The sequence below is a fragment of the Cryptomeria japonica genome, chromosome 11 (assembly GCF_030272615.1).
Source record: "Cryptomeria japonica chromosome 11, Sugi_1.0, whole genome shotgun sequence".
In the NCBI taxonomy this organism is placed as follows: domain Eukaryota; kingdom Viridiplantae; phylum Streptophyta; class Pinopsida; order Cupressales; family Cupressaceae; genus Cryptomeria; species Cryptomeria japonica.
Window position 1 is genome coordinate 494,523,547 of NC_081415.1, and position 14,485 is coordinate 494,538,031.

The following is a 14,485-nucleotide window of genomic DNA, read 5'->3' on the forward strand; positions in this document are numbered from 1 at the left end:
TCAACGTAAGTCCCTTTGTGATACCAGCAATCACATCAACCAACTGTGCGTATCCACATGTAGTGATCCTACATTCATGAACCTTGGAGTCTTCTCAAGTGATCCTTAAGCCAATCTTCAGCATTTGAGAGATTTTGTTCAAGAGAGGATAAGATACTTTTGGGTATTTTATTCTGTGTTTGCATGTGCCTAAAAACACATCAAAAGGACAATCCGTCAACTATCATGAGGTAGTCTACCTAGTGAGGTGTCCTATCACCGTTCCCCTCCATCACTTCCATCCTTATCCTTCTCTTGTGGTTAGAATTCCCTTAATTCAATAATCAACCATTATAGTGTTTAGAAAGATACAATAGGGTGTCCTGAACGTCCTTCCCCTCTAGGTCCAATAGTGGTGGGCTCTGTCTACACCCCCTTGGCCTCATGGGACCATTAGTCAACTACCATGAGGCGGCGTACCTAGAGGAGGACCTCGTAACCGTTCTCCTTGAACTTCCTTATATTACTATCATGGCAGTTCGCTCAATATATATAATTGTCCATCACTGATGGTTCCTTATGCCAGATATAATAAGAATTATGTATATCATTCATAATTATGTAGTTATAAATAAATTCTTATTGTATTGTTTATTACCAAGAATAATATGCCCAAAATAATTGGCCAAGAGGTATTGTATAATCTTAATAGACATTCAATCTGCAATTATAGTCTAGTATGTTATAAAGTCATGAATAGGGAAGATCATACAAGGTCTGCATTAAGTGATAATATGGTTGTAATGCTGGCTATTCCTCTATATTTCTAATTTCTCACAGTTTGCCTAATGTAGCTCTCTCTCTCTCTCTCTCTCTCTCTCTCTCTCTCTCTCTCTCTCTCTCTCTCTCTCTCTCTATATATATATATATATATATATATATATTCTTCCTTTCTTTTCCATAATCCCCATGCATACCACCAAGAACAAGGATGTTACTGCTTGTAACTTAATAACAGTTCTGATCCAATCGATGGTGCCTGTGATAACCCCTACGGTATCACGAGATGTAAAAATCACTTGTGTGGGTAAGGATATTGTAAATGAATAAATTAAAATAATAATCTAAGTAATCTATGAAAATTAAAAGGAAAAATATTTAACTGTTTTAAAGGAAATGTTATTTAAATAATTAATATATATTTAAATGGAAAGATATTTAAATATATTTTGATGTGTAATATTGAATATATTTAATGAAACGTTATGTAATATAAACGTTACGTAATATTTATTATATTTAAAAAGAAATAATATATATATTTAAAATGAAATATAATTAATATTTAATATATTGAAAGGAGATAATATATAGTATTTTATATATTTGAAATGAAACGTAATTAATATTTAATATACAGAAAAAGGAAGCAAGATATAAATTTTAATATATTATATATTAAACATAAGATAATCCCGCATGGGGCTGGGTTACCTCCGCATGAAGCGGTGTGTGGGTAACTGCAGCCTAGGCTGCGATCACCCCCGCACCCCTTAATTCGGAAGGGGTCCGTGGAGGGGCACAACCCCTCACGGGTTATAAAGGAGGCAGCAGTAAGGCAGGGAAGGGAGAAGGAGCAGGCTGCGGAAGAAGGTAAGGAAGAGCAGACCACGGAGGAGAGGTAAGAAATCGAGTTCCCACTTATATTAAATAATATAAGTATAGGATACGAAATGTCATTCTTACTAATAGTAATAGAGGATGTTAATTATTAAGGTTCATTAATATTAGTTAATATTAGTTAATGAATAATAGATAATGAATAAGGTTCATTAATGGATGATGTTAATTGTAGTCTAGTGGATATTTATACGTATACTAATGTATAATATTCACTAGTCATTAAAAATAGGTAAAGATATAATCTTGTAATTGTTGTATACATAAGTTTGTATATTAAGAAGGATTGTGAATACAAAGGTATTTTAAGGAATGTAATGCATATGTAAAAGATGGAAAATCATATTGATGTATATATTAATTTAAGAATACATTAAGAATTCATGTTAACACAAGGAATAGTTTATGAACTGAAACTGTTGTACAAATGTATGGCTTGGTTGACTAAACTCAACCAAGAAGAGGAGGATTTGGTCAATCCCCTTTGAGGACTTGGATGATGGAGGCATCACCCAAGACAAGGAAAGGCAAGGGTCTTCCTTGGCTGGCTTGGGTGTAAGAGGTTATACCCAAGCCAAGACTCAAAGGTCAAGCCAATCCCCTCTGAGGACTTGGATGATGAAGGCATCACCCAAGGCAAGGAATAGACAAGGGTCTTCCTTGAAGGGCTTGGGTGTAAGAGGTTACACCCAAGACAGGATTCGAACTCATCTTCAATTTCCTGAAGGGCTTGGAACCAAGAAGGCGAGCTTCACGGCCACCTAAGGACATACTTTCGTATGGCATTCGTATCCTTTTTATTAGATGAAAATTATGATCATGTTAATTAAGTATTAAAGATAGATTGCAAATTAGAAAATGGCTTATATATATGTATATGTTGTATTCTAACAATCTATTTTGCAGGTTAATGATCTCTAAATAGTAGGGACATTACAGTGCTGTCATTGGAGGCTTTTGATTCCTTTCCTTTATATCTCTCAATGTGAGGGAGACGTCACACCGATTCATAATGTATGCCCTTTGGCAAGAGACACACCCTTTCACCATTAGCACCCTTTGAAAGAGTGCAACTCTTCATTATTTCTACCCTTCGAAAGGGACACAACCTATAATGTCCCCTTTTTGGGATGATACGGTTTATGATTGGATTAGCCTATTATTGGCCCTCGTAGGCTAAGACTAACGGTTAGAGGGTCCCAATTGGCACTGCAGAAGGCTTATTCCCATTCCGGAGGTCAGAAGTGTTTAGGATTGCCCTTCGTTTGGCTCAGTTTCACACACTTACTATTTATGGCAAGTCAGTGGTTGATTGAGAGGGACCCTTTCTATTTTTAGTAAGGCATCCAAATGAACAGTGGACTACCCTATGGTTTTACAGAATTGAGAAATAATGGTTATTATTGGAGTTATGACATTTTCATTATTATTAAATACTTTAATAATAATTAATTATAAGTGAATAATAATGATTAATATTTCGACTTTATGTTATAAGAGAGATTTAATGAAATAAAGTCAAATATTAATACATAAGTTATATCTTAATGTTATATTTGCACTTTATAACTCAAGGGTAAATTTATCAATAAAAGGGGGCCATTTAATTAATTGTTTGGAGGCCTATACCAAGGAGGATTTTATAAAATATTAAAGTGCAAGCTTATAACATAATAAATGCAATTAAATGATTAAGAAGTCTCTAGAAGGGATCGACCAGCTTTAGGAATTATATAAAGTGCCAAGAGATGATCAAATTCATTGTTGTTGATCATTTGTTCTTCTCCTTTCATGAGCAATTTTGAGGATGTGAGATATCAGCTGAGATTATTGCCTATCTGTGGGCTTCATACAGAGGTCCAAATTGTGCATATTGGTGAGAGATTTGAGAAGTTTATTCCGAGGGTTTGAAGATTATTGAAGCATAATTGGTTGCAGACCTGTAGCTTCATTATTATAGCCATTGTTGATCAGATTTCAAGTTTTTCTTATTGCTGCTATAGTAACGCGTGAACAGTAAAATGCTATAGTAACAAGGGTTTTTAAAGGCAGCTTTCTTAAAGAGTATTTCCAGATTCTTTGTGGCAGCCATCGCAATTATTACCAGTTGTTATCTACAGGCTCATACATAGCTGGTCCAAGGCTTCCTTTCAGCTGGACGTGGTAGTTTCCAGCCACCTTGGTTGCTGATCAAAAATTTCAGACTTAATGATTATTTCCAGAATTGCTAAACGTCTTTTACATTAACTTCCGGGTATGATCATTGTTGTTTGCACACTTAAATGTTAATGTATTGATCATTAAATGATATTTCATCCATTACTTTGGTTTTCCTAGGATGCATGGAAAGTGTTTGACAATATGTCAACTTGCTGTACAAGTTAGTATATCATTTCTATTATATTGTCAACTAATCATGCATCATTAGAAACATTCAAAAACACCATTTGCAAGCATTTCAATCACATTTGACATCATTCCAAGCAACCATAAAGAAATTGAAACACAAATCCAGCAAGCAAAGAGGTTATATGCAAAGTGTTTGATGATATTCCTTGAGCCTCTAATCAGCAGTTTGAAGTCAGAACTAGCAAGGGATACTACACAACCTTTCACATTTATATATTGTTGGCCAGTTTAATCTCATCATTTAAACAAGAAGGATTGCCATTATGTTGTAGATATTGCTTGAAAGATGCCGAGTACTGATTGAAGCAATCTGATCTAGTTTTCTGATTCTGATTTTCTTTGGCCAGCGATTTCAGGTTTGGATTTTATGTGTGTTTTTGATGTTTTATGCTTCTTCTTTTTTTTGAGAGATGTGCTTTGAGGAATTGACAATGCAAATGAATAACAATGGAAATACATAAACAATTGACTGGAAACTAATTTTCAGATTGTTTGATTTATTGACAGCAATTATCAAATGACAAGAAATAATGAAATTCAACAATAACATGCCAAATTTGGCCTACCAGGAGTCCAACGCCCTGCCTAGAGGGCTTCTTTATTGACTTAATTGAATGTAGATGCTGCTACAGGAGCTTCCAAGGTGTTTTAAGTTTTAACTGCTCGATGAAGCTTTATTCTCCTAAATAATAATTATCAAAAACAACTCTTGCACAAATGGGCAAGATTGTTGCTGTTTCCCTCAGGCCCCCAAGAGCCTTCACTGAAATTGGTCAATAAATTTATTTCCTTATTCCTAATGCTGACAATAAATTTTATACAAAAGAACCAACTGCAAACCCTCTAATTTATTTTCTATGAATTCCCAGGCAAGCTAGGAGTGTACGGCTAGGCTAGGAGAAGTATGGCTGGCCATAAACTGCAATAATTTCACCAAAATATGCCCTCTATCTGCTCAGATCTGATTCTCATATCCAAAAGTTGTTGTAGCTATCAAAATTCCTCTGATTAAAACCCTTGTTGGTCAAATAAATGCATTCCCAGCACTCCAAATTGATAGAATATGAAAGGGTTTTCGTCCTTCCACTCAAAAATGGAGATCTTCATCTCCAATTCCAACATAGATACCTACAAAATACGTTGCAGACTTGCAAGAAAGTATTTCTTCTCAAAATCCTCAATCATAATGTGCAAAATGAGCTCCCAAACACCTTTTATTTTCAGCCCAAACCCTAATTTCGAATTAGGGTTTCATTTGCCCTTTTTAAATAATAAAAACGTCATTTTATTTGCAAGACAATCCCTTTAGAAGTTTGATTGGCTAGAGGGGTCAATTATTCATTGAATGGGGCAAAAATCACTTAAACCAACTCCTCCAAGTTGCCACGCCTAGGAAAGGTGTTACGGCTTTTATTTAATAATATAATAAGATAAGTGATTAATATAATCACCTTTTAATTATTTAATCAACTTTTAATATTTCCTATTTTATACATCAAGTGCTCAAATAAACTCAAAACTGTAAATTGATCGAAGCCACCTGCCTATGGATAATGCCTGAGCCACATAAGCCAACTGGTAGTTTTCCCCTAAAATCTAGGGATGCTCCTAAAAAGTAAGAGACTGGACCTGTCACCCTATAACTAAATCCCAATGGTTCTTCTCTGTTGTGTGCACCTCCGAGATGTCTATCAGTGAACTGGGAGTTCCTCCTAAAAAAAAGGAGAGCCTCCTAGAAAATAGGAGATGCACTCAAAGTCTCCAAAACGTTCCCAGAGGTCTCCGGATGCCCCATAGACACTCCCACTCAATCCCTAAAAAATAGGGATCCTTCCTAAATTTTAGGAAACTATCGTCAACTGCTCCAAATTGCCTGAAAGGCTCATGCATGACTCTCTAAGCCCCTGAGTTGGTTCCCTCCATGCTCTGTTGGCCTACGGAAACCAGATAATAGACCAACCCTGCTAGAAATGTTGTCACTGAGGAAGGGCAAAAATTGGGGACATGACATTGCTTTAATTTTTAGTTAGCATTGAATTACTACTATTCTGGAAAATTATTTGATTTCAACATCAGAATCAGAAAACAAAACAAAATTGCATATATTTCCAAATATTTAAAATGGGACATCTCAGGTATATGTCCAACGTACAATGAAAGCATATAGCTCCATTGAAAAGGTTATTATGACTCTACTGCTAGTATTCAAATATTTTTGTCCAGCATATTGACTATGATTATTAAATAAGGATGACATTTGTAAATTTAGCATATTGAAAACAATATTTCCTTTTTGTGACCCTACAGACTAATTTAGGCTGTAATGGCATGCCAAACACAACATAAAACAAAAAAGTGATCCACTAAATCAAAGACATCTTGACCATGTAAAACAACATGACACATCGATACAAGGTTTATGTGCACAGGAAGAATGTTTATTCAGCCTCTCAAAAATACAACTTCTAAAGATATGAATTTAAAAAATTAGCCAAGACCAGCTCATAAAAATTACTTCCCTTGGTAACTACGAAGGTAGAGAGAGGAACATTGACTATCATAAAGACAACATAAGAGTTACTAAAGAAATGGAACTTTTAGATTTTACCTCCGTAACAAAAGTCCTTGAAAACCAGTGGGATGATCCACACTCAATCTTATGCACCATCTTCCATCAATATAGCTTACGTCCTATCAATATAAAATAGAAGCTTTACCGGCAGTTTACTCTAGTTTTAAAAAATAAAATGACATCAGATAAATAATTAAAAAAAGGTACCTGAGAACTGCTTTCATCACGACCATTCCACAGCACACTACTCATCAGCCCATAAAGCTATGAATGTGATGACAGTGAAATTAGTATCAAGAAGGCATTGGATACATATTTGAAGAATGTCAGCAAGTACTAGAAAAGAACAATGAATGAAATTTTACCAATTACACTTAAAATCCAAAGAAGCAGAATTTTGCAAAATGCGGTTAATTTTCACATGCAATCAATGGTAATCCAATCTAAGTTGGATTGCCCATTCTTTTACTGTCCATGGGCAGATTTCCGTATATTTAATAAATTGGCAACTTAATGAATAAACCAGCTTTTTCATTTTTGTCTATAAACACTTTTTTTCCAATTTTCCTTCATATTTACACTGCATGTTTGAATTTCCTCGAGCATGGGTGCATTGCAAAGATTCAAACTTGTATATGAAAACTTGGGCACAATATTTTAGAAACTTTTAACCTCAATTATTGAATTCTAATTACTACTTCTGTGGCCTTGATGCCCATGTTTTTTGAAGGATTTAAAGCTTGCTTAAAATCAATTAAATCAGGAAAAATTGCATTCACTATGAAAGTCTATGTAGCCTTGAAGGCATTAATTTGGGCTTGGAGACAGCCCCAGACCCCCACTCTAGTTTTAAAAAGCAAAATATGAAAATTGTTTCGCACTGCACCATAAGGAAAAGCAGCACTTCTCCGCTTTTTTTTGCTTGAAATAACAAAATTGAAGTTTTTTCCCCATATCATTTTACCATTTCAACATATTTTAGTTTCCCAAATTTTCTTAAGTTTCTCCAAATTGAAACCGAGTATTTGAATTCCATTCATACTTTTGGTTTGCCAAGTCGCTCTCAGTTCCTGGTAATGCTATAATGCTTAAAAGTGAAAACTAACCTGCTGGAAGAATAAAATAACAAACACATAATAATGGTTTTCCCAAATCCTTCTAGACTTGATTATAGCATACTCCTGACCAAAAAAAATAGTATGGCAAGCATATATGATGTTGAAATGAGAGCCAATATTTTAGCAGTGAAGAAATATGAGAGTTACACGTCGCACTTTTCCAAAGTATAAACAACTGCCCAAAAAAGAATCTAAGCACAGGGTTATTTAGGTTCCACCTATGAAGAAATAGCTCATGATTCTTTCCTTCATGCCAGTTAAACTGACACTGAATGAAAACTTGTAGACCAATTAATGGCACTTTCTAGTCAACCTATTAACATTAAAGTTCCAATTAAGATATTTTTCCCTTCAAATGAAATGAAATGACCTAAGATATTTCCACATTATCCCAATAAACATCAACTTGCAGAAAATTATAATAGAAAGTAATATATAGATTTAATGTCTTTAATAACAAACATTATCAGATACCATTTCAGTATGCAACTTATAAATAGGGCTTCGACTTATACCCTCTGCTCCAGTATGCGCACTTGATTCCGAGCTCGCCTCAAGTCTGAACTCTGAATGAAAAAGCATAACCCAATCGCATGAATGAAAGGAGATTTTCATGAATATACAGAGCACGGTTCACATTCTATTGCAGGATAATAACACATGATCAATTAATTGAAATATTTAACCATAACTAAGGGAAATTATAGGATGTGTCAACAAATGGTTGACCACTGGTGAAACCAGTATGAGCAGATGCTGGGATTGCACATATAGAATTGAACTTAGAACCTTCTCATCAAGATCTCTCTACTTAACCATCAGACGCACCATGCCCTAAGTTAATTTGTCCTAAAATTTAATACTAGGAAAAATTAAACAGTTGAAACTCTAGGTATATCCATGGTACGAAAGAAACAGAGAAATTATTAATGTCAAAAAAATGTACCAACATAGGTCAATGGATCTCAGAACATACATTCAGTAAAAATAGAGAAGAACTATGGTAAAAGGACCCTTGGTTATGAGAATCAACTAAACACAAAGGTCTGGAAACATTTAAATTAAAGCATCAGGGGGATAAACCTAAAGCGGTTAATCCCTGAGCCATACAACATAGTACAATTATGCATGAAGGTAAAGCCAATCATAAAATTCCAATTTATATCCAATCCCAAATATGCAGGAAGATGAAAATGTCCGATCAAAGTTCCTACTACCTTGATTCTCAAAGAAAAAATAAACATGAGTAAATTACTTCCTAAGAATGGAAATTAAAATCATGGTTTTGAAGGGGTTTCATCCCATAGTGTAATGGTTAAGTGGTGGTGTTGTTGTTGTGGCCACCAAGGTTCAAACCTCCACTGGGCCATTATGATCACAGGCTTGTGCCTTCGCTGATCCAACATGCTTGCAGATTTGAGCCTCAGTGTTGATGCTGCAGGTGTGCATGCCAAGTGTCAGCATTCATACCAAGTGACTTAACAGACATTCATGCCTATGCTCTTTATGCATGTTGGGTTGGTGTGCTCGCAAGTTTTGTGCCCCTAATGGGCTACCATACTCGCTAGTTTGGATGGTTGTGTGTTCATGCTGAGGATGAGGGCCCCTTATTGTGGCCTCACCTAGAGTGGACCAAGCTAAAAATCTTTTCATTCATGGATCAAAAGAAGAAAAATCTAACAATAAATTCTCAAAGGAGTATTAAGTGTTAAGTACATAGTTACAAGACTTCTTGGGATTCACTTAGACTTGGTGAGTCCCGAGTCGAGCCAACAAAACCAAAGCCCCAAGGACTCATGATTTAAGTACCTAGTAAGTCCAAACAAGTAGGGACAGCCATGTCTATGAAAATCAGGGAAAAAAAGATTAAAAATTAAAAATACTTAAATGTAAAAAACATGAAAGTCAAGCATTTTTTCAAAGGTTTGGAGGAGTTTTGGAGTACAATTCAAAGCAATTAAATTATGAAAAATGCCAATTTATCATGAAGGTCTATATGGTTTCAAAAGCTTTAATTTGAGCTTGGTGGCAAGGGATCTACTCTCGACCCTGCCCTATATTACAACAATGAGTGCACCAAGGGAACTATGCCAAACCATGCAAGGCTGTACACTTTTACCAGTGACCAATCAATAGATAACATGAAAAGAGAAATGAAATTGTCTTGCACAAAATCTGATTAAAGATTTGACTACTGAACAACCAAACATATAGTAATTTTCCTTGAAAGAAACCATGCAAGCTGAAAAATCATACATTCATCTGCAAAGCTCACAAGAAATTGTATTTCATGTATAATTGAGCTTAAAATTCCTTCAGTTTCAGCTAAGACCAAAATAAAGCATAAAAATATGGATAAAGGTAAATCCAATCTTAAAATTCCAATTTATATCCAATCACAAATATGCAATATGGTGACAATGTCCGATCAAAGTTCATACTTGCTTGATTCTCAAAGAAAGAATAGACAACAGTACATTACTTCCTAAGGATTGAAATAAAAATCATGTCTAAGAAGAAGAAAGTAAATCTATAAAAACAAATTCTCAAAGAAGTAAAAGTGTTAAGTGCATAGTTACAAAATTTGTTGGGATTCACCTAGACTTGGTGAGTCCCTAATTGAGCCAACGAAATTGAGGCCCAAGGACTTGGGACTTAAGTAACAATGGAATCCCAATAGGTAGACTCGGCCAATTCTATGAAAATCAAGAAAAAAAATATATAAAAGTAAAAGCATGAAACTTGAGCAATTTTTTGAAGGGTTTGGAGGGCTTCTCGAGTACATTTAAAAGATAAAATTATGAAAAATGCCATGCACCAGGTTTGTATGGTCTCAAAGGCTTTAGTTTGTGCTTGGTGGCAAGAGCACTATCCTCAACCCCCAACCGTTTTTACAATACGAGATGCAATGAGGGCACTACCCCCAAACCCCCACTCTAGTTTTGAAAAACAAAAAACAAAAATCACTCTGGACCATGCTAAATGGAAGAGCAACATTGTTACGTTCTCTTTCTCAATAAAATTCCTAGTACTTGAATTACATAATTGATAATTCCTAAGTCAAACCCTACTCTATGTAATGCTCCTATGGTTGTAGTTGTTTACCCTCTCGGGTGAATAGCTTAAAGCACACAAATAAAACACGTAATGCAGAATAATAATGCCATAGACATCAGATAAAATATAAGAGATGTTATTCCATTCATAATCGTGTGTGACAACTTACATTCAGAAGTATATAAAGATACCGAGGGGGTGCGAGCGCCAACCGTCACACCACAACTACCATCCCTCGGTTGCCAACTAACCAAGACAATTACAACTTAATTAACTAGTTTTATTTTCGTACAATATTGCCGCTAACATCATCCCCCCAAAAAACAAGGTCGTCTCCGGACGACTGAAAAACAACATGGCAGGATTACAACATAAAACTCAGGACTAAGAACGGGGTGGAGGAAGCGTCCCTGGTGGAGAGGGGGCAGCGCTTAGGCGAGCGCGTAACTCGTAGACCTATTCAGTCAGCAACTTGAGGTCCCACTCCGCCACCATCTAGCATTCCATCGTTGTTTTCACCATCAATGCAGCTTCCAAAACTTCCTTATCTTTCTGGTCCACCCGCTCCAAAGCGCTACTCAGTCGGGTCTCCAACATAGTCATGTCTTCCTGCACTTCCGCCAACCGTGCCTCCAAGGCACCCCTAGCCGTCCTCTCTCCGGCTAACACTATCTCCAAGGCAGCACATTCTTCATCCCACGCGGCCGTCGCCCGGGCCAATTGCTCTCTGTGGAGTTCCTCTGTTTGCTGGAGCCTAGTAACCAACTCATCCCGTGCCAACACGGCCTCCCTGCGCTGGGTCTATGTTCTGCCGGCAATATATTGCGTCCTACGCAACTCATAGTAAGTTTCTCGAAAGCACTGCTTATTTGCCTCAACAATGCCTCTCTGCTGGTTTCGCCAACCTGCTCCCGAAGGCCCCAATTCTCCAACATCTGTAAGGTCTCTGTGGTAGGCCATCCACCAGACTCGAAGCACTAAGTAAAGTGGGTCCTGCACCTGTCCCTCATAAACTCCAGTAGCCGCTCCAACTCCTCGTCTGCCCGGGCCTCGCTCTAAGACCGCACTGAGGCTACCACCCGTCTGGCTTCCACAGCCATATCTGCCAAAAACTGCTCTAATTCCCTGTCGCCATCCCCTCTCGGAGATGCTACTATACCCTGTTCCTCCATAGCCCCATGGGAAGTCTGAGGGAAACTCGAGGTGAACTCCTCCTGCGTAGGGCTCAACATCAACTCACGGATGGGTGAGTGGTCCCTCGGTACACTACGTGTAGGCTCTGGCGAACCATCTCCGACGAGGTCCACAACCTCGTGAGGACTCTACTCACGCCTTGGAGAAAGGACTATTGTTCCAACCGGGGCTATTGGTGCCAACTTGAACCGGCTCAGCCATGCATTCATATCCTACTGAGAAGGGCGACCACTCTCTCCAGGAAGTTTCACTGGTACCGCCATCTCCCCAGCTGTTGTCCCTCCAAACTCTACTACTGTCGTGGGATGACTCTCATCGACCACTAGACGCTCTACCAGTGTCGTGGCCGCAAGTGGGGGGGCCATAATCACGAGTGTCCAGCCTTGCCCAAAACCAGGAATGGGCACGGCCATCACTACCGCACCTGGAGGAGGCAACATGGTACCTGCGGGAGTTGTCTGCTCATCCAGGGGTTGCGCGGCCACTGCTGATGTTGCCCCCATGTCCTCCTCTACATGTTGCCCAACCTGACCTACCATTCTGAAACTAGTCTTCGTAGCAGAATCACTGGAGTCCTCCGTCTCCTCACTCAGGTCACTACTGGCAGACTCCGACTCTGTTGCCGACACTGAAACCACTACCCTCCACTTCCGTTTCGTGCCAGAGTGGATATCTCCTCTTGGCGCCATGGTGTGCAGGTGCATCCAATAAAATATGGGGGGTTGTCAAGGGTGTACATGACCTTGTGGTGCCAAGTACCGGTCCTAGTCCGGTGAGCCCCGAAGGCATACTGCATCTAGAAAGAGCCTAATAGCGTGGTAGGGCATGTAGAAAGTCCTGTGCTGGGGAGTCATGAATTCCTCCATCCTATCTGCTAATACAGATGCCCAGTCATATACTATACCATTATGGATGCCATTCACGAGCACCACCTGTGCCATGGCAATATCTGAAGCCCGACTTGCTCCCATCAACCGGCTCTTCAATACATCCACCAGGCACCGCCATGTTCCTTCTCTTAAAAACGATTTCTTCAGACCACGACTCTTGCTTGCGTGCTGAAGGCTAGCAAGTTCTGCTTGTATGAGGTCGTCGTGACACATCAGTTTCAGAAGTTTGTCTTTGAAGTTTGGGGTTATTTTCTATGCCTTATCCACTTTCTTTCCGTGCACCCCTGAAATACCGAAAACTCTGGTAAATTCGATCGAAGTGAACAGTACTATAATCTGCTGATGGTCGTAATCAAATACTGATTGCCGCCTGTGCATGTCGTAGGTACCAATCATGGCTCGCAACACCACCTCGAAGTCCCTGATGCAAAAAATTGGCATCTGGATGGCCCACTGTACCTGTGCAAGTCGCAGCTGTGTCTTCATAGGGTCATCATTCGGGGTCTCATTCCACCATCTTCTGCAATCTATGCCAGTCAAACCCTCAAAAGTGATTGTGTCCATCATCACGTCACTCTTTGCTGGAGTCTGCTGCACTTTGGAGCGTACCTTCTTCCCTTTCTTTTTGCTGTTGTCAGCCATGCTGCCTCTTACCTTTACACCCGAAGGTAGGATACGGACCACGTTCTAGTTCCCTGAGATTGACGGCACTGCACCAGGTAACTGTCGTAACTGCTTTTGCCAACTTTTCCCACTGGCGTCCATTAAATAATGCTCCTTTTGTCGTTTGTGCCCTCTTTTAAAAAAAAAAAAAAATAGGGTTAGAATCATCAAGCATGTGCCTCTTTCTCTTTCCCCATACCTATACTGGACTATTGTAGCTGTACGGTAATCTCATTTTCCTTCTCTGTCGTACAGATTAATATTTTCCTTTGTTGCTGCTGTCGGTACGGTGTATGGCGGGGTGCGGTGTCTTGGCGTGCGGTAGTGTGTATGGCGGGGTGCGGTGTCTTGGCGTGCAGTAGTGCGATCTTCTTCCTCGCGATTTTACCTTGGCTTTAATCTCCTCGGAATGGTTCCCGTGTCTTTATCTGTTGGCCTCTTTGCTGCTGCGTGCGGTTATATACCCACCGCACGGTGACCCGTGGTGCCACCGCAAGGTGTGCACGCGGTGCCACCTGCGTGGCCCCCACTGTACGGCGAGTGCCACCGTACGGTGCCTCTGTCGTACGTTTTGTTTTGTTTTTTGTAGGTCAATTGTCGTACGGCCGAACGGGTTGTTTTTTTTATTGTTATTTCTTCTAGAGGGTCCGAGATCGGTCGCCCGTCTCTGTTCGTGGTACGGTTTCAATTTCGACCCATTGACGGCGTCTGGTATCTCCTTCCCGTCGAGCGTCCACAACTTAATCACCCCATTGGCGTTGACCTCGCGTACCTTGAACGGGCCTAGCCATCGCACTGTGAATTTTCCTGGTTTGATTTCGTTCCTCCCATTGAATTTCAACACTAATTGCCCTAGAGTAAACTTCATTCGCCGAAGATGCTTGTCATGCCAGACCTTCCGTCTTTGTTGGGATGCCTCTGTG

The 14,485-nt window shown here is 39.0% G+C and overlaps 1 protein-coding gene across 4 annotated transcripts in view; it reads right to left on the reverse strand.

The window, feature by feature from the left end:
* Positions 1-14,485, reverse strand: part of LOC131068309 (uncharacterized) — a 374,805-nt gene that overhangs the window by 282,573 nt on the left and 77,747 nt on the right. For 3 of the 4 annotated variants that reach the window (XM_058003478.2, XM_058003476.2, XM_058003474.2), the window contains exons 5-7: positions 8,274-8,324; positions 6,848-6,904; positions 6,677-6,759 (exon numbers count right to left, since the gene is read on the reverse strand). In XM_058003478.2, coding sequence (XP_057859461.1) covers positions 6,677-6,759; positions 6,848-6,904; positions 8,274-8,324 — 191 coding nt within the window. The remainder of the gene's footprint in view (positions 1-6,676; positions 6,760-6,847; positions 6,905-8,273; positions 8,325-14,485) is intronic. The other variant, XM_058003475.2, reaches the window with a different exon arrangement.